The following is an 18,731-nucleotide window of genomic DNA, read 5'->3' as shown; positions in this document are numbered from 1 at the left end:
GGGCACCACCACCAGATGGGCACGGGACTCCACCGGGTACCTACCGCCCCCGCCGTGCCCCCCGGGGCGCCCCGGCAGCCCCCTCTACCGGACCGCCCGGCCGCCTCCCCCGGAACCCACCCGGTTCCCATCCGGACCCCCCACCTTCCATCGCCCCGGCGGGACGCCGGAAAGCAGCCGCGGCCCGGCGTCACCCCCACCGGCCCCCCGGGGAGGAAAGGGCGGCTGCTGCTGGACCGCTCACCGGGGCCACGGTTCGGACCGTGGACTCTGAGCTGCGGGGAGCCTGAAATTCTGCTCCTCTAGCCGCAGCGCCCTACTGATCCTCGTTCTCGTCCTCGCGTTGCCTTCGTGTTTTTCCGTGGGCGTCGGTCACCATTCGGCCCTCCCCCATTTGTATTTTTAGACCGGAAGCCCCCCAGGGCCAGGGCCCGAGTCTAATTCCCGCCTGTGTATTCGAAACCATTCCTTAGTACGGTGCTCTGCACACGGTGAGCGCTTAATAAATACTACAATTATGACTACTTCGTCTCTATCTGTCGCCGAACTGTACGTTCCGAGCGCTTAGTACGGTGCTCTGCACATAGTAAGCGCTCAGTAAATACTACTGAATGAATACTACGATGCCGGGAGAAGCGGCAGGGCCGAGTGGAGAGAGGACAGGCCCGGGAGTCAGAAGGACTTGGGTTCTAATCCCGGCTCTGCCGCTCGCCTGCTGTGTGACGTTAGGCAAGTTACCTCCTTCTCTGTGCCTCGGGTATCCCATCTGTGAGATCATTATAACCACGATTAATCGCGGTATCCGCGAAGCGCCTACTAGGTGCCGGGCACCGTACTCAGCGCCGGGGTGGATCCCGGCCAATCAGGCCGGACCCAGTCCCACGGGGGTTAAGACCGTGAGCCCCACGTGGGACGCGAACTGTGTCCAACTCGATTAGCTTGTATCTGCCCCAGGGCTCAACACAGTGCCCGGCCCAGAGTAAGCGCTTACCAAATACCGCTTTTAAAAGAACGGTCGCTTCCTTGGGAGGTGGGGCAGAGGGAGGTGAGGCCAACTTGCGACGGGAAATCTGAAGGCCGGGAAGGACAACGCCCCATTCGGTCTTGGGGGAGAAAAAGATTGTGAAATTTAATTTTATTCATAGGACAAAAGGGCGGGGGGCGGAGCAAACCCCCGAACCCTGGGGCAAGAGGCCGAGCCGGCCGGCCGGCCGGGGCTCCGGGCCTCGGAGCCTCCTGGGCAGACCCGGAGACCCTCAATTCTTCGGCTTCTTCTTGCTGGCCTTGAGCTTGGCCTCGATCAGGTTTTTGCCCTGCCTTTTGATTTCCTCCCGGGTCGGGACGTAGTAGTCCTCCACGTCGGCGGAATCGAAGCTCTCTGGACAAGAGAGGTGAGGGCGGGAGAGGGAGCCGTGAGGGAGGCGGGAGGGAGCTTCGGGCCAAGGGGCGTCGGGAGGGTGACTGGTCCCCGACCTCCCTGCCTCCAGCCTCTCCCTTCTCCGGTCCTTCGCTCTGCCGGCCCCGTCATCTTTCTTGAAAAAAGCCTCTTTTGTGCACGTCTTCCCACTCTTCGAAAACCTCCGGTGGTCGGCCCACCCACCTCCGCTTCCAACGGAAGCTCCTTACCAAGGGCTTTAGGGCGCTCAGTCGGTTCTCTCCCTCCTACCTCACCTCGTTTTGCTTCTCCAACACTAACCTACTCGCTGGGCTTCCGTCTCCTCTCGCCCTTGGCCTCTTGCTCACTCGCCGCCGCCCGCCTCGACCTCCCTCCCTCATCCATTCGTTCAATCCGTCGTGTCTCTGGAGCGCTAACTGTGTGCAGAGCACTGTACTAAGCACTTGAGAGAGTGCGAGAAGCAGCGTGGCTCAGTGGGAAGAGGGAGAGGGAGTCAGAGGGCGAGGGTTCTAATCCCCGCTCCGCCACTCGTCTGCCGTGTGGCAAGCCGCTTCCCTCCTCTGCGCCCCAGCGACCTCATTTGAAAAACGAGGGGAAGACTGTGAGCCCCACGGGGGACGACCTGCTTACCTCGTATCTACCCCGGCGCTTAGAACAGTGCTTGGCACGTAGCGCTTAACGAAAAACCTCATTATTATTACAACACCACAATTAAGAGACACCTTCCCTACCCGCGGTGAGCTTACAGTCCCCCCGATAGCCAGAAGACCGGTGTGCCCGGTGGCCACGGCCACGGTTTGGACAGTGGACCCTGAACGCGAGGAGCCTGGGCTTCTGCCCCTCCCCTTTCAGAAGTCGCATCGCCTCCGGGAAGCCTTCCGTGACTAATGTCTCATCTCCCCACCCTATCTCCCTCCCAACTGTGTCGCCTATTCCCTTGAGTCTGTACTCCGCGGCACTTTTTTTAACGGCACCCGTTCGGTGTTTACAATACGGCAGGCACCCTGCTAAGCGACGGGGGAGACAGAAGCCGATCGGGTCGGGCGCGGTCCGCGGCCCGCGCGGGGCTCACCGTCTTGATCCCCATTTGGCAGATGAGGCCTGGAGGAGGGAAGTGACTTGCCCAAGGTCACGGAGCACGCACGTGGAGGAGCCTGGATTCGAACCCGGGACCTGCGGCCTCCCAGGCCCGTGCTCTAGCCACTACGCCGTGCTGCTCTAGACTGCGAGCCCGTTGTGGGCAGGGAACGTGTCCGTCTATCGTCGCGTCGTCCTCTCCCACGCGCTTAGTACAGCGCTCTGCACACAGTAAGCGCTCAGTAAATCCGACCGAATGAATGGACGACCCAGCCTCTACCTTGCTTCCTTTCCAAGGAGGCGGTGGGGGATGGCGCTTGATGCCAGGGGGGCGATCGGACTCTGAAAGCCCCCACCCTCCCGCCCCTGGGGCGCCCACCTGTTGTTTCAGTTTCCTGATCTACGTAAGGAACCTTCCTGTTCAGCTTGTCCTCTTGGGCCGACTTTTCGAGGACGCGTTTCACCTGCGTAAGAAACCGCAGCAGTCACTTCAGCTCCGAGGCCGGGGTCTGGGGAGAGGCGGTTGACCCCGGGACCGCGAGCCCCGGCCAAGGGGCCGGTGGGGACCGCCCTCCGCCCGCCCCTCCGGCCCCAACGCGCCACCTTCTCGACCTCCTCCGGGGGGACTTCTTTAGACACGTTGACCAGATGGACGAGTTTCCTCTGACAGAATTCCAGCTTTGTGAATGTGTCTTTGAAGTCAGTCGGGCCATCCTCCTGGAGGCCGAGAAGTGGGTGTGAACTTTGACCCCCCCCCGCCCAAGCCGGTGGGCTCCCTCCTCGACCCCCCGCCCCCACCCCCGACCCCTCACGATCAGCCCAACGTCCCTTTAAGCCCTTGATCTTCACCCCATCCTCTGCCCCACGGCGCTTATGCACGTAGCCGTAATCTATTTTAATATCCGTCTCCTCGCGTAGACTCCAAGCTCCTCGCGGGCGGGAAACGTATCTACCCACTCGTCTTCTCCCACGGGCTCGGTGCAGTGCTCCGCACGCAATGTCTGCCCTGCGGCCTGGGGCCGGTCGCTTGACTTCTCTGGGCCTAGTCGCCTCGTCTGTAAAACGGGGATCGAGGCCGTGAGCCCCACGTGGGATGAGGGACCGTGTCCAACCCGATTTGCCTATATCCATCCCAGCGTTTAGCACGGTGTCCGGCACACGGTACGCCTTTAATAAATACCGTGATTATCAATAAGCGCTCAATGAATATCACCGCCTTATTGACCGACCGACTGAGCTTCTCCACCCAAGTCCATCCGCTTTCAGACGAGAAGCAGAGAAGCAGGGTGGCCTAGCGGAAGGGGCCTGGGCCTGGGGATCAGAAGACCTGGGTTCTAATCCCAGCCCAGCCATGCGTCGGTTGGATGACCTTGGGCAGGTCACTTCATTTCCCTGTGTCTCATTGGCAAAATCGGGATTCAATGCCTATTCTTCCCCCTAATGTGGGACGTGGTCACCTTTCATCTGCCTCAGCGCTCAGAACAGTGTTTGATACGAAATAAGTGCTTAGGGGTCACCACAGTTGGTCTTCTCCTTCCTCTTCTTCCTCCTCGTCTTCCCAATCCCCTCGCCCCCTCCCACCTTTCATTCATTCAGTAGTATTTCATTCAATAGTATTTATTGAGCGCTTACTCACCTCACCTCGCTGCTCTCCCACTCCAACCCAGGCCTCACATTTTCCTCCTCTAACGCCAACCTTCTCACTGTCCCTCCATCTCGTCTATCTCGCCACCGGTCACTCGCTCACGTCCCGCCTCTGGCCGGGAACGCCCCCCCTCCTCACATCTGACCGACAGTGACTCTCCCCTCCTTCAAAGCCTTACCGAAGGCCCATCTCCTCCGGGAGGCCTTCCCTGACTGCGCCCTCCTTTCCTCCTCTCCCACCCTTTCCGCGTCGCCCTGACTCGCTCCCTCTCTCCATCCCTCCTCCCAGCACCCCCCCCCCCGACTTACGTCCATATCTATCATTTATTTATTTCTATTGATGTCTGTCTCCCCTCTAGTCTGTAAGCTTCTTGTGGGCAGGGAACGTGTCTGTTTATTCTTACATCGTACTCTCCCAAATGCTTAGTACGGCGCTCTGCACACGGTAAGTGCTCAATACATAAGACTCACTCCTCCTCCTCCTCTTTCTCCATAATAATAATGACGCTATTTGTTAAGCGCTTACTATATACCAAGCACTGTCCCAAGCATCCTCCCTTTGAGGACTAGAGGGAGAAGAAGTAAGGGGGAAACAGTGTGGCCTAGTGGAAGGAAACCCGGGCCGGGGAGGCACGGGATCTGGGTTCTAATCCCAGTTCCGCCACTTGCCTACTCGGGGCAAGTAATAGTAACAATCCGGTATCTGTTAAGGGCTTACCCCGTGTCGAATATTGTCCTGAGTGCTGGCGGAGGGACGAGTTAACTAGGTTAGAAACCGTCCCTGCCCTGCAAGGGATTCACAAATTCAAATACACGGGGCGAGCTCTTCGTATGTGTCAAGCAGGGTACTAAGCCCTGGTGTACATACAAGATGATGAGGGGGCTCACCGGTCTAAGTAGGAGGGCAAACAGGTCCCGAGTCCCCATTTTGCAGATGAGGAAACTAAGGCGCGGTGACGTGAAGCGACTCGCCCACCGTCACCGAGCGGACGAGCGGCGGAGCGGGGATTAGAACCCAAGGCCCTCTGACCCGCAGACCCGGGCTTTTTCTCTAAATCACTTCTCCGCTTCAGTTATCCCGACTCGACCCCAGCGCGGAGCACAGCGTCCGACACGCAGCGAGCGCCGTCTACCGTCTCTGACCCTTCGGCCGCCCGCGTCCCCGCTGGCCCGGGGGGAGATGCGTGCCGGCCCTCCGCCCGGGGGCACGTTCCCTTCGCGGCCCACTGGTTCCCCCAAAACGGCCGGGGCGGGCGTGGGGGGGGGGGTCTCTGACGAGCGGCCTCACCTCTCCGGGCACCGAGATGCCGCACAGGCGCATGCAGAGATTGTCGATACCGTTCTGGATGGTCAACATCAGCTCCTGGTTCTTCGCCACGCTGCGGCTGGCCTGCTGTCGTCTGGCTTCTTCCGCCTCCAACTTCTGCTTCAGCTGCTCTTCCATCTGTCTGTACCTGGCGGGCCGCCGCGGGGGAGCGAGACGATTATAAGGGCACCGACGACGGTGCTGACGATGACGACGGCATTTGTTAGGCGCTTACTGTGTGCCAGGCACTGTCCTGAGCGCTGGCGTGGATACAAGGTAATCAGGTTGTCCCACGTGGGGCTCAGAGTCTTAATCCTCATTTTCCAGGTGAGGTCACTGAGGCCCCGAGAAGTGAAGTGACTTGCCCAAAGTCACACAGCTGACAAGCGGCGGAGCCGGGATTGGAACCCACGACCTGGGCCCGGGCTCTTTCCATTAAGCCACGCTGTTCTCAAGCGCTTAGTACAGTGTTCTTCACAAATTAAGCACGCAATAAATACCCTTGACTGGTTGTTCTTGTGGCCCCCAAATGGGTACCATGACAATCCCAAACTTCAGGGTGCCGGTTCCAGGTCTGATGGGCCGTGGGCATGGGGTCCAGGAGCCAGGGCGGGCCCGATCCCGGCCCCCGGGCGGCCCCATAATAATAATGATAGCAATAATAATAATAACCGCGGCCTCTGTTAAGCACTTACTATGTGCCAGGCACTCGTCTAGGCGCTGGAGTAGACGCGGGATAATCGGGTTTGATACAGTCCCCGTCCCACATAGAGCTCCCGGTCTTACTCCCGTTTTCCAGATGAGGGAACTGAGGCCCAGAGAAGTGAAGTGAATGGCCCGAAATCACACAGCAGGCAAGTGGCGGAGATGGGATTAGAACGCAAGTCCTCCCGACTCCCGGGCCCGGGCTCTATTTATTGAGACCGTGAGCCCCACGTGGGACAGTGTCCAACCCGATTTCGCGAATCCACCCCAGTGCTCGGTACGGGGCCCGGCACACGGTAAGCGCTTGACCAATACCACATAATAAGAATTATTATTATATTACTACCCACTTGGCCACGCTGCTTCTCCAGGCAACCTCCACCCGGGACCCTTTCCGTCAGCGCCGCGGCGATCCCCGAGCGGCCGTAGGTACCTGATGGAGCTGGGAGTCTGGTGATATTTGAGTTCTGTCCGCTCCAAATCCAGTTTGTGCAGCAGTGCCCTCAGCTCCTTGCGCTTCTGCTCACATTCTGCTATGTGCTGTACCAGCTTCTCCTCGGATACCTTCTGGGCCTGGAACCTCCCGGTGATATCCTGCCCGCCGGGGGAACATGAGGCGGGGGGGCCTGACTCCCTTCGGGTCCGCTCCTCTAGTTTCCTCTTTCCAAAACCGCCCTCGCCGTCGGCTTTAAAGCCGTCCGTCCCCCGGCCCCCTCCTACCTCCCCTTCCTTCCCTCCTTTGGCATCCCAGCCCGCACGCTCCGCTCCTCTGGTGCCGCTAACCTTGTCGCCGGGCCTCCGTCTCTCCCGTCTCGCCACCGACCCCAGGCCCGCTCCCACCTCTGGCCGGGAACGCCCTCCCTCCTCAAATCCCCCAGACAGTCCCTCCCCACCCCCGCCGCCCTTCGAAGCCTTATCGGAGGCCCATCTCCTCCAGGAGGCCTTCCCAGACTAAGCCCTACTTTTCCTCATCTCCCACTCCCTTCTGCGTCGCCCGGACTCGCTCCCTTTCCTCTTCCCCCCACCTCCCGGCCCCAACAGCCCTCGGGTCCGTCTCCGGCATTTTATTTAATTATATTGACGTCTACCTCCCCCGCTCTAGACCGCGAGCCCGTGGCGGGCAGGGAAAGTGACTGTTTACTGATGCATTCTCTTCATTCGTTCCTTCGATCGTATCTATTGAGCGCCTACTGCGGGTACAGCACTGTCCTAAGCTCTTGGAAAATACAAGTCGGCCACGGATAGAGACAATCCCTACCCAACGACGGGTCTAGAAGGAGGGAGACGGGCAAAAGAACGACTCCCGAGCGCTTAGTACAGTGTTCTGCGCACAGCTAGAGCTCGGTAAATTCGATCGATGAATGAATGAATGAATGAACGACACCCACCCCAGCCAGTTCAAGTCCACGCTGGGCAGAAAAGCCAGCTCTTCCAAAATAGTCACGTCGACCGTGGTATTTGTAAAGCGCTCACTATGTGACAGGCACTGTGCTACGGCTTGTGGGGGGGGGGGGATATAAAATAATCTCTATCCACACGTGGGACTCACAGTTTAAGGGGGAAGGAGAATAGGTCCTTTAGACGGTGAGCTCGTTGTGGGCCGGGAATGTATCTGTTATATCGTACGCTCCTAAGCGTTTAGTACAGTGTTCTGCACATGGTAGGCACTCAGTAAATACGTCTGACTGACAGATACGACCGACCGACTGACGGGTAATTCATCCCCATCTGATAGATGAGGTAACTGAGGCACAGAGAGGTTAACAATAATTAATAATGATTACGGTAGCCGTTAGGCGCTCCCGAGCACCGTTCTAAGCACTGGGGTGGATACAGGGCAATCGGGTTGGACGTAGTCCTCGTCCCACGTGGGGTTCAGAGTCCTCATCCCCATTTTACAGATGAAGTAACTGAGGCCCAGAGAAGTAAAGTGACTCGCCCGAGGTCACCCGGCAGACAGGTGATGGAGCCGGGATTAGAACCCAGGTCCTCTGAGTCTCGGCGTGGACAAGTTGAGTGATTTGCCCAAGGTCACCCGGGAAGCAGAAGGGGGAGCTGGGATTAGAACCCAGGTCCTCTGACTCCCAGCCCAGGCTCTCCCTTCACTTCTCTGCGCCTCGGTTACCTCAACGGTCAAATGGGGATGAAGCCGGTGAGCCCCGCGTGGGACGGGGACCGCGTCCAACCTCAGTACCTTGTATCCAGCCCAGTGCTTACGACGGCGCTCGGCACAGAGTAAGCGCCTAACGAATATCATAATTATTATCATTATCATCTTCTCTGTACCGCAGTTACCTCAACTGTAAAATGGGGTAATGTAATTAATGTAAAAGACGGTGAGCCCCACGTAGGACGGGGACCGTGTCCAACCTGATGACCTTGTATCTACCCCAGTGCTTCGAACGGTGTTTGGCACAGAGTAAGTGCTCGATGAATACCATCATTTTTACTGTTATTCTCCTGCTCTCCTCCTCCTCTCCGCCTCCCTGCCTCGAGGAGCTCTTTCCCGCCACACGGTTGACGGCCCCCGGGTCCCTGGAGATAATCAGAGGCTGAGAAGCCCAGCTCCCCGCCTCTCCCTTCGCGACCTCCTCCCTTCTCTCACCCTGCCGGCCTCAATCCACGTAACTGACCACCCCTAATTCTCCTCTGTGCCCCCGGACCTCCCAGGTTCTTGAGCTGCGAAGCCGGTGGCCTTACCCAGGGGTTCGAACACTGTAGAGCGGTCTTGACCTTTTCCACTTCAGCTATTATCTGGGCTTCATATTCCATCTGGGATTTGGAAGGTTCCGGGTTCTTTCCTGGGTGCGAAAGAGGGGAATGAGTGGGAGAGAGAGGGAGGGAGAGGGAGCGCGTTGGGGGAGAGGCGAGAAGAGAAAAACAGAGGAGGAGAGAGGGGGAGAGACAGGAAAGACAGAGAGGAGAGAAGCAGAGAGATAGAAAGAGGGGGAGAGCGCGAGCGGGGGGAGAGGACGGAGAGAAAAACTGGGTGATCTGACAAGGAATGAGGCCGGGGGAAACGGTAGTTCACACACGAGCAGCTCCCTTGAATTCTCTCCGTGATTTCGCGTTTGATATGGACCCAAAATAGCTAGGGGAATTCGTAGGGGGAGATCTAATAAGAATAACAAACTGGGCTTATTATGTGTCAAGCACTGCACCGAACACTGGGAGAGAGAGACAAAGTAATCAGATCGGACACGGCCCCTTCCCCGCTCGGGGCTCACCGCCTAAGAGGGAGGGAGAACGGAGATCTTGGCCCCCTTTTTACAGACGAGGAAACCGAGGCGCAGAGGAATTAAGTGACTTGCCCAAGGTGACCAGAGCCTCCCAAGCTCTAGGATAGTCCAGCGGATTGGAGGGAGGCCTCAAACCTGGACGCTCTGGATCGATGAATCGATCGATGGTATTCATCGAGGGCTTACTGCGTGCGGAGCGCCGTGCTAAGCGCGTGGGAGAGGACGGCACAACCGAGTCGGTAGACGCATTCGCTGCCCACAGGGAGCTTCCAATCTAGAGGCACGCCGGGCTTCCGAGGTGACCTTTCGGCTCGGGGTGGAACCAGATCCCTTTCCGTTCCGCGGGGCGGAAAATGGTTTCCGTCGGTGGGAAATTTGGGGGGGGGGGGGCGGGCAAGAGGAGGCGGGGGATTGATAGCCAGTCCTTGCTTAGTCCCTCACTTTAAAAATCTGGAAGAGGAGGGGAATTGAGGAATTTCCTGCTACCTCATCTGTAAAATGGGGATTGAGGCGGCGAGCCCCATCTGGGACAGGGACCGTGTCCAACCCGATTTGCTTGCGTCCACCCCAGTGCTTAGTACGGTGACTGGCACGCAGTGAGCGCTCAACAAACACCACAGTTATTATAGGAACCCAGAGATCCAGAAATAGGGTGGCCAGGGTCACCCAGTTTTATAGGGGACAAGTGGGCCAGCCCAGTTCTTTAGTTTGGGCACCCAGGCCCGCGACTGCTGCCAAGTCCCGGCGCTTGGACGCTGCCCCGGATTTCACACTGACCCAGGAGGGCAACACCAAGGTTGCGGAGAAAGCTGGGGGGGTTCTTGGGTACCCCTGAAGAGACTCTCTAGGATCACGGGGAGCTCGGGTACTTCAGAGAAAAGGTTCTCCTAACATCGTCTCATTACACCGCGTGCCCGGGATGAGTGTCACATCAGGCAGGGGTGACCCCTTAACCGAGTAGCGGCCTCTCCTTTCTAGCCGGAAGCCGCCGCGCCCCGGGCTCCGTCCCCGAATACCACGGCCGAGGACGACGGGAGGATCCCCAAGCGATTACATCCAGGAGACGCGGGAGGACCCCCAACGAAAGTAGCTACTTTTAGGAAAGCAAGCGATGCCCCCCATCCCCTCTGGCACCTCCCCCGTCACCGGCAGAGAGCAATCCCACACCCGCTTCCCAGAGACCACCGTCGGGTTGACCCGTGAGACCCGGAGCAGTCGGGGAAGCCGGTGGAGTGCGGAGATAGACGACGATAGCGAAGATAATCATGGCATTCGTCAAGCGCTTACCGTGTGCCGGGCGCCGCACTGAGCGCTGGGGTAGATAGGAGCGAATCGGGTTGGACGCAGTCCCTGTCCCCCGTGGGGCTCACAGTCTCCGTCCCCATTTCACAGATGAGGGTACCGAGGGACAGGTGGCTCAGACAAGTGGCGGAGCCGGGATTAGAACCCAGCACCTTCCGACCCCCAGGATCATCTCCCACGGTCGGCGACCCTTCCCGACACCCAACCCCCGGGCTTAACCGCCCCCTCCCCGCTCCGCGGAGAACCAATCCCGGGGAGACGTAGGGGATTCACCTTTGGTAAGATCCTCGCCAAGAAACGAGAAGTCAGTATCTCTCCTGGACTGCTGGAGGAAAATGCAGAAGAGCCACCCGGGCCCTTGTGAGGTCCACCCTCCGGCGACGGTTCCCGAACCACGTTCCCATTCCCCCCGCCCTCCTCCGGATCCGGCCCGACCGTCCCGGTCGGCTTCGGGCCGGGAGGGGGGACTCTCCCCGGGTCTCCCAGCCTGGGGTCTCACCTGCCGGTGGCGGTCGCCGGTGTCTCTCACCCGGGCCTTGTCAACCTGCTTCTTCTGGGCGTTCAGCTGGCTTTCCTGAGCCTCGTGCTCCGCGATGAGAGCCGTCTCCGCTTTGGCCGCGTCCAACTGTGGGGCAACGGGAACGGGAGAAGGCGGGGCGACAGAGGCGTATAAAGGGGGGCGGACGGACCCGGGCCACCGGGAAGCTCCCGGAGTCCTGAACGGCGCGAGGCAACGAGCGTAGGAGCCGGCGGAGACGTACGGGAAAACGGCCCCTCGCCCCGGAAGGCGGGAAAGGGGGAAGGGGACGTGTGCGCGTCCCCGTGCGCGTTTGCGTGCGTGCGGCTCGGGGACGAGGTTGAGACGGTGGACTCTAACCCAACGGGATGCGCCCGGGGGGGTTCTGACCTTGGTCACCTCCGTGATCTCGACGGTCTCCTGGGCCATCTGGGTCATGTCTTGAAGTGCACTCTGGTAGGCGCCCACCATGTTCGCCATGTTGCTCAGCTTGGAAGGGTAGCTGGCCAGTTCCTGAGAGAAAGCAGAGGGTGGCATAGACACGGGGGGCAGACCGGCCTTTAGGCGGCAAAGGGGGTGGGCAAAGCCATCAACAGCAATTGGCCCTCTCTAGCTCTTCTGCGTCGCCCTAACTTTATAATGATAATAATATTGTCGGTATTTATTAAGCGCTTACTATGTGCAGAGCACTGTTCTAAGCGCTGGGGTAGACACGGGGTCATCAGGTTGTCCCGCGTGAGGCTCACGGTCTTCTTCCCCAGTTTCCAGATGAGGGAACTGAGGTCCAGAGAAGTGAAGGGACTTGCCCACGGCCACCCAGCTGACAAGTGGCAGAGCCGGGATTCGAACCCCTGACCTCTGACTCCCAAGCCCGGGCTCTTTCCACTGAGCCACGCTGCTTCATCCCCCCCTCCCAGCCTCACAGCACGGGCCGGGAAGCGGCGCGGCCGAGCGGCAGAAAGGCGCAGGCCTGGGAGTCCGAGGACGCGGATCCTAATGCCGGCTCCGCCACTTGTCCGCTGGGTGACCTTGGGCGGGTCGCTTCACTTCCTCAGTTATCTCATCAGTAAAATGGGGACGAAGACCGTGAGCCCCACGGGGGCCGGGGACTGGGTCCAACCAGATGACCCTTGTATTCACCCCCGGGCTTAGAACGGTGCCTGGCACATACTAAGGGCTTAACAAATACCAGTTTCATTATTACATCTGTAATTTACTCATTAATGTCTGTCTACCCCTCCGGACTGCAGGCTCGTGGCGGGCAGGGAATGTGACTGGTTATTGCTCCCAAGCGCTTAGAACGGTGCTTTGAACACAGCAAGCGCTCAATAAATACGATTGAATGAATGAAAGGGGCTGGCTCTGACCCGATTGGACTGTGACGACCCCAAGACTGAAGCCTGTTTGTATTTTTTTATGGTATTTGTTAAACCCCCCACGACGCTATCGACGCCTGCCTAAATGCCTTGTTTTGTTGTACTTTCCAAGCGCTTAGTGCAGTGCTCTGCACACAGTAAGCGCCTGCTGTGCCTGACCCAGAGGCAGGTCGCTTCGCTTCTCTGGGACTCGCTTTCCTCAACTGCGGAATGGGGATTCAATACCTGTTCTCCCTCCTACTCGTACTGTGAGCTCCTCCACGCGGGACCTGACGATCTGGTATCTACCCCACGGGGTAATTTTTTAAGAAAATGTCATCCGTTAGGCACTTAACTTACTGTGTGCCAGGCACTGTACTAAACGCTGGGATAGGTACAAGCTACTGGGGTTGGGGTATGCCCATGGTGGGGCTCGCAGTCGAAGCAGAGGGAAAACAAGCATCGAATCCCCACTCGCAGATGGGAAAAGTGAGGGGCAGGGAAGCGAAATGACTTGCCCAGGGTCACCCAGCAGGCAAGGGGAGCAGTCAGGATTGGCACCCAGGACGGGGCACGGTCCGCCTCTCCCGTCCACCGAGGTGCCCCCAGCCGATCCAAAAGCCGTCCCCCTCCCTGGGCGTCGGGGTTCCGGGGCCGGGTGCTGCCGGCCTCCCCGGGGTGGAGAAACCCGGTGGCCCAGGAGGGAGAAGCCGAGGAAAACCTCACCTGTTTCAGGGATGCCAGAGAGTTTTCATACATCTGGTGGATGCTCTGGGCAGAGCTGCACTTCATCTCCATCTTCTCGATGCTGTTCTCCAGCTGGCGAATCCTCTGAGGGTGGAAGGAGGGGTGGGGGGTGGTGAGGGCCGTGGTCTGAAGGCCACCGGGGAGTGGGGCTGGGAAACGAAGGTGGGAATGCGGCCCGGAGGCCACAGGTGGAAGGAGGGGGCTGGGAAATGAAGAGGGCAGGGTACCCCGCCCGAGGGGCGTGACCCGAAGGCCGCAGGAAGGCCCCGGGAAAAGACGGCGGGAGCGGACGTGGCCGCGAGAGGCCACGGGCGAGGGCGGAGGCGGGGAAATGAAGGTGGGGCTGTGGCCTGGAGGCCACAGGCGGAGGGAGCGGGAAACGAAAATGGGGGCCATGGCCAGAGGGAGAGCGGGGAGGGGGGGCCGTCAGCGGCCCGGGGAGTCGTAAGGGGTCGGTGACGGTGGAGGGGGAGGGAAGGGAGAGGGGACGGGGAGGCGGAAGGTGCGGGCCGGCTCGGGGGTCGCCGGTCGGGTCGCCGGGGCCCAGTCTCACTTGGTGCTGCAGCTCGGTCTCCTTGCTGGGCTCCTCCAGGCGTCGCAGCCTGAGCAGTTCCCGCTGCAGGTCTTCCAGCACCGCGGCCCGCCGCCGCAACAGATGAACCAGGGCGTCGTGCACCTTCACCCGGTCGTAGATATACTTCTGCAGTTTCTGCTGCACGCTCTGGCCCGCGGCGAGAAGGAGAGGGGTTGGCCCAGGGGTAGACCGCCAACCCGCCCGCCCCCCGCGCCTCTCCAGCTCTCTAAGGCCCCCCCGGCACCCCTCCCCGGATGTCACCTCCATGGAAGTCTTGTTCGTGGCTAGTTTCAGCAGATGCTCTTCGCGAAAGGCCCAGGAGATGGACCTCTCATCATGCTGCGAGAGAGAGGAAGGACGGGGCCGGGGCCGGGGAGGGGCGGGGGAGACTCTGCTGTACTCTCCCGAACACTGACTACAGAGCTCTGATCGATAAATACCACTGATCGAAGGATTGGATGATTGACAGGCTCCAAGGCCTCACTCTACCCCACCCCACCCACTTAATCCAAGTCAACCCACGCTCGACAAACCCAGTACACACCACTCTCCGTGACCAGAATGCCCTCCCCGCCCCCCTTCACCAGACCGCGTCCCTTCCTTCCCTCCAAATGCCCCCTCTTCCTCCCTTAAAGCGTTCCAGACTAATCTCACCGGCCCTGGCCCCTTCGATCCCCGTCCCGCCCCCTGGCTTTTTTTGTATTTTATGGTATTTGTTAAGCACCGGTGTCGGGCGCTGTATTAAGCTCTGGGGTGGACACAGGCAAATGGGGTCGGACACAGTCCCCGTCCCACGTGGGGCTCAAGGTTTCGATCCCCGTTTTACAGACGAGGGAACCGAGGCCCAGAGAAGTGAAGCGATTTGCCCAAGGTCTACGGCAAACGGCGGAGCGGGGATTAGAACCCATGACCTTCTGACTGCCAGGTCCGGGCTCTATCCACGAGGGGTCGATGAATCTGTCAGTTTCTGGAGTTTGAGTTTCTACCGACTGCCCCTGGAGCTTATCCCGTTAAGGGCCGCTTCCTCCACTGGGTTGTAAATCCTGGGGGCAGAAACGGGTTCTTTCCTTTCTTCCGAGTTTATCCCGTTCACTTGTTTTGTTTCGTTGTCTGTCCCCCCCATTCTAGACCCCGAGTCCGTTGTCGGGTAGGGTTTGTCGCTATCGGTTGCCGAATTGTACTCTGCAAGCGCTTAGTACAGTGTTCTGCACACAGTAAGCGCTCGATAAATACGACTGAATGAATGAAGTGGCGTCTTCTACCGGGTTCTGCTGCCCTTAGTTAAGCTAATAAGGTTGCCCGGCGGATGGATAGGGGTTCAACGAGGGGACCCCCCGCCCAGGCTGGCCCGGCACAGGCTTGAGACCTCCCCCCGCCCCCCAAAATAATCCCGCTCGTGGTATTTGCTGAGTGCTTCGGGACAAGCGGCGTGGCTTAGCGGGTACAACACGGCCCCGGGAGTCAGAAGGGCCTGATCCCGGCTCCGCCGCTCGTCAGCCGGGTGCCGCTGGGCAAATGGTTTGAACTTCTCTGGGCCTCAGTGACCTCACCTGAAAAATGAAGAATAAGAGTGTGAACCCCATGTGGGCCAGGGACTGCGTCCACCTGGATTTGCTTGTATCCACCCCGGAGCTTAGTACGGCGCCTGGCACGTAGTAAGCGCTTACCAAATACCATCGTTATTATTATTACCGGGGTAGAGGCTGGATAACCGGGCCAGACACAGTCCCCGTCCTCCCGGGGCTCACTTAGGGAGAGGGAGAACCGTTACCGAGGAGCCCCGGCTTTTTCCAGTCAAGGTTCCATCCAGTTTTGGGGGGGAGGGGGGTCCCGTACCTTTCTGGCCATCTGCCATTCACGTGTCCGTTGCCGGATGCTGCCCCGCAGGAGGCCGACGGTATCCTTGTTCTGGTTCACTCGCTGCTTGGACGACTGGGTGTGTAGGACCCTGCCTTGCTCTAGAAACGGAACAGAGAGGGCACGGCGGGGGTGGCGGTTGGGGTTCGAGGCGGGCTTCGGCGGGTGGGGCTGCCCGGAGCCGCTGACCGGAATCCCCCATTCGTCCGTTCATACCGACCGAGCGCTTACTGCGCGCCGAGCACTGTACTAAGCGCCTGGGAGAGGACGACGTCACGATCGACGGATTCGTTCCCCGCCCACGACGAGCGGACAGTCGAAGCAGCCTAGCTCGGTAAAGGCCGACTCCCGCACTGTTTCTAGACAAACGGTCCAACTTGGCATCCCGGGGCGAACCGGCGGCCGTTGCCCGGTACTCACCCTGCAGGCGTATGATGGCTCGCAGTTCCTGGATTTGATCCCGAATGTCCTTTCCACCTTGCACCTTCATGGTGGCCTCCGCGCCGCCCGGCTCGCTCTCCTCCTCCTCCTCCTGCTGCGTCCCTCTGCGGAGTGCCATGGCAACAGCTCTCCTGTTCTCCGGTTGCTAGGGACTCTCTCTGATGCGCTCAACGGAAATGGGGGGGGGAGAAGGGGGGAAGGGGGGAGGCGAAGGGGGGAAGTGGGGGAGGCAAAGGGGGGGGAGACAAAGGAGATGGGGGGGGAGGGGGGGCAGTTAAGGACAAGGGTGATCTCTGCCCGTCCCCAAGGGGGCAGTTCCTCTCCCCCTGGGGTGGGGGGACACACATCTCGCGGAGACCCCGACAGGATCCTGCCCGAACGGGATTCTGAAAGGCCGAATCACGACCCCAGAGAATTGTCCAAGGGGCCACAGGGTCCGGGGGATTTTGTCTCCAGCCCGGGGTAACAGAGGGCTTGTTCTGAGGGCATCCGCGGTCCTCGCTGCGGACGGGGATCTCGGAGGGCCAGACCGCCTCGCCCTTCGACCCCAGTTCCGTGAGGACAGTTGGTCGCGTCTTCTTTCTCCACCGTGCTCTCCCGAGCGCTTAGTCCAGTGGTCCGCACACAGCCGGCGCTCAATCAGTACCGCGGATCGGCCGATTGAGCCCCTGTAACCCCGACTCTAGAACGGACGGGTCCTCGGGTATCTCTCATTTTACCGGAAGCTCACCGTGGGCGGGGAACGCGTCTACCGACTCTGTCGGTATCCGCTCCGCGCTCGCTGTGTGTCGAACACCGTTCGGCGCGTTAGAGTAGATCTAATCGGGTTGGACAACAGTCCCTGTCCCGCGTGGAGCTTCCAGTCTAGGTAGGAGGGAGAAAAGGAGAAATGAGGCACAGAAAAGTTGTGAGTCGCCTAAGGGGACACAGCAAGTGGTTGGCGGAGCGGGATTAGAACCCGGGTCCTCCGACTCCCAGGCCCGTGCTCTTTCTACGAGGCCACGCCGCTCCGTGTGTCCCACGTATCCCACGTGGGGTTCACGGTCTCGATCCCCAGGTAAGGGTCAAGAGCCGGGAAGAGCACGGGTCTGAGTCTCGGAGGACCCGGGTTCTAATCCCGGCTCCACCCCACGTCTGCTGAATGACCTCGGGCAAGTCACTTCGCTTCTCTGCGCCTCGGTTTCTTCAAGTGTAAAATCGGGACTCAAAACCTGTTCTCCCTCCTACTTAAGACCGTGAACCCTACGCGGGACGGAGACTGTGTCCGACTCGTACCCACCTCAGCGCTCCGAACAACGTTTGACACACAGGAAGCGCTCGACAAATACCGAAAAACGAACCAACCAACCATCAGAGGAGGGCGGGGGGGGAGGAGCGAGGGGGTCTTCCGGGAAGGAAAAGTGGTCAGGGGAGATTCGTTCATTCATTCAATCATATTTACGGAGCGATTAATGCATGCAAAGCACTGTACGGAGCGCTCGGGAGAGTACAGTATAACAGACGCGTTCCTGCCCACAACGAGCTCACGGTCTAGAGGGGGAGACAGACATTAATATAAATAAATCGATAAATTACAGATATATACAGGTATATGTGCTGTGGGGATGGGAGGATGAATGAAGGAGACTCCCAGGCCCCCGCTCTATTCATTCATTCATTCAATAGTATTTATTGAGCGCTTACTACGTGCAGAGCACTGTACTAAGCGCTTGGAATGTACAAGTCGGCAACAGATAGAGACAGTCCCTGCCCTCTGATGGGCTTACAGTCTAATCAGGGGAGACGGGCAGACAAGAACAATGGCAATAAATAGAGTGAAGGGGAAGAACATCTCAGAAAAACAGTGGCAACTAAATAGAATCAGGGTGATGTACATCTCATTAAACAAAATAAATAGGGTGATAAAGATATACAGTGGAGCGGACGAGTACGGCGCTGAGGGGATGGGACGGGAGAGGGGGAGGAGGAGAGGGAAAAGGGGGAGAAGAGGGTTTAGCTGCGGAGAGGTGGGGGGGGGGTAGAGGGAGCAGAGGGAAAACGGGGGGAGCTCAGTCTGGGAAGGCCTTTTGGAGGAGGTGAGTTTTAAGGAGGGATTTGAAGAGGGGAAGAGAATTAGATTGTCCTAGGTGAGGAGGGAGGGCGTTCCGGGACCGCGGGAGGACGCGGCCCGGGGGTCGACGGCGGGACGGGCGAGACCGAGGGACGGCGAGGAGGCGGATGGCGGAGGAGCGGAGCGTGCGGGGTGGGTGGCGGAAAGAGAGAGGGGAGGAGAGGTAGGAAGGGGCGAGGTGATGGACAGCCTGGAAGCCTAGAGTGAGGAGTTTTTGTTTGGAGCGGAGGTTGATGGGCAACCACTGGAGGTTTTCAAGAAGGGGAGTGACAGGCCCAGAGCGTTTCTGCAGGAAGATGAGCCGGACTCACCCCACTAGACCGCCCTGATTAGTTGTACCGAGCGCTTACTGTGTGCCGAGCACTATACAAATGGTTTGGGAGAGTATGTTATTACCGAGTTGCTAAACGTGAGTTCTCTGCCTAGAGGGCCAGAGTCTAGGGTTCAAGGTTCAATCCTGC

At 59.3% G+C, this 18,731-nt stretch overlaps 1 protein-coding gene across 4 annotated transcripts; it reads right to left on the bottom strand.

Moving 5' to 3' along the window:
- Positions 1-1,104: 1,104 nt before the first annotated feature.
- Positions 1,105-16,905, bottom strand: LOC100089850 (coiled-coil domain-containing protein 183). Of its 4 annotated transcripts, XM_029054165.2 has the most exons (15): positions 16,891-16,905; positions 16,140-16,318; positions 15,699-15,820; positions 14,124-14,201; positions 13,842-14,009; positions 13,268-13,372; positions 11,577-11,699; positions 11,169-11,294; positions 10,943-10,994; positions 8,829-8,929; positions 6,562-6,722; positions 5,406-5,571; positions 3,086-3,190; positions 2,853-2,937; positions 1,105-1,378 (listed from the first exon to the last, which is right to left on the bottom strand). In XM_029054165.2, exons 2-15 carry the CDS (start codon positions 16,276-16,278, stop codon positions 1,257-1,259), a joined length of 1,653 nt encoding a protein of 550 aa, XP_028909998.1. In that variant the 5' UTR covers positions 16,279-16,318; positions 16,891-16,905; the 3' UTR covers positions 1,105-1,256. The 4 variants fall into 4 exon arrangements, with proteins under 4 accessions (XP_028909998.1, XP_028909996.1, XP_028909997.1 ...); XM_029054163.2 differs by lacking the exon at positions 16,891-16,905 and having other exon boundaries at positions 3,077-3,190; XM_029054164.2 differs by lacking the exon at positions 16,891-16,905 and having other exon boundaries at positions 3,077-3,190; positions 10,943-10,991.
- Positions 16,906-18,731: the final 1,826 nt, after the last annotated feature.

This window comes from Ornithorhynchus anatinus, chromosome X4, assembly GCF_004115215.2.
Source record: "Ornithorhynchus anatinus isolate Pmale09 chromosome X4, mOrnAna1.pri.v4, whole genome shotgun sequence".
Classification (NCBI taxonomy): Eukaryota; Metazoa; Chordata; class Mammalia; order Monotremata; family Ornithorhynchidae; genus Ornithorhynchus; species Ornithorhynchus anatinus.
The sequence above is the reverse complement of the archived record's forward strand: the minus strand, read 5'-3'. Positions and strand labels throughout refer to the sequence as shown.

Excerpts from the sequence above, each read along its gene's own strand:
- LOC100089850 (XM_029054163.2), bottom strand. The coding sequence starts at position 16,278 with ATGGCACTCCGCAGAGGGACGCAGCAGGAGGAGGAGGAGGAGAGCGAG. Across the intron at positions 5,572-6,561 it reads CAGACTCCCAGCTCCATCAG|GTACAGACAGATGGAAGAGC; the intron begins GTACCTACGGCC and ends GCGGCCCGCCAG. Across the intron at positions 2,938-3,076 it reads CCCCGGAGGAGGTCGAGAAG|GTGAAACGCGTCCTCGAAAA; the intron begins GTGGCGCGTTGG and ends TTTCTTACGCAG.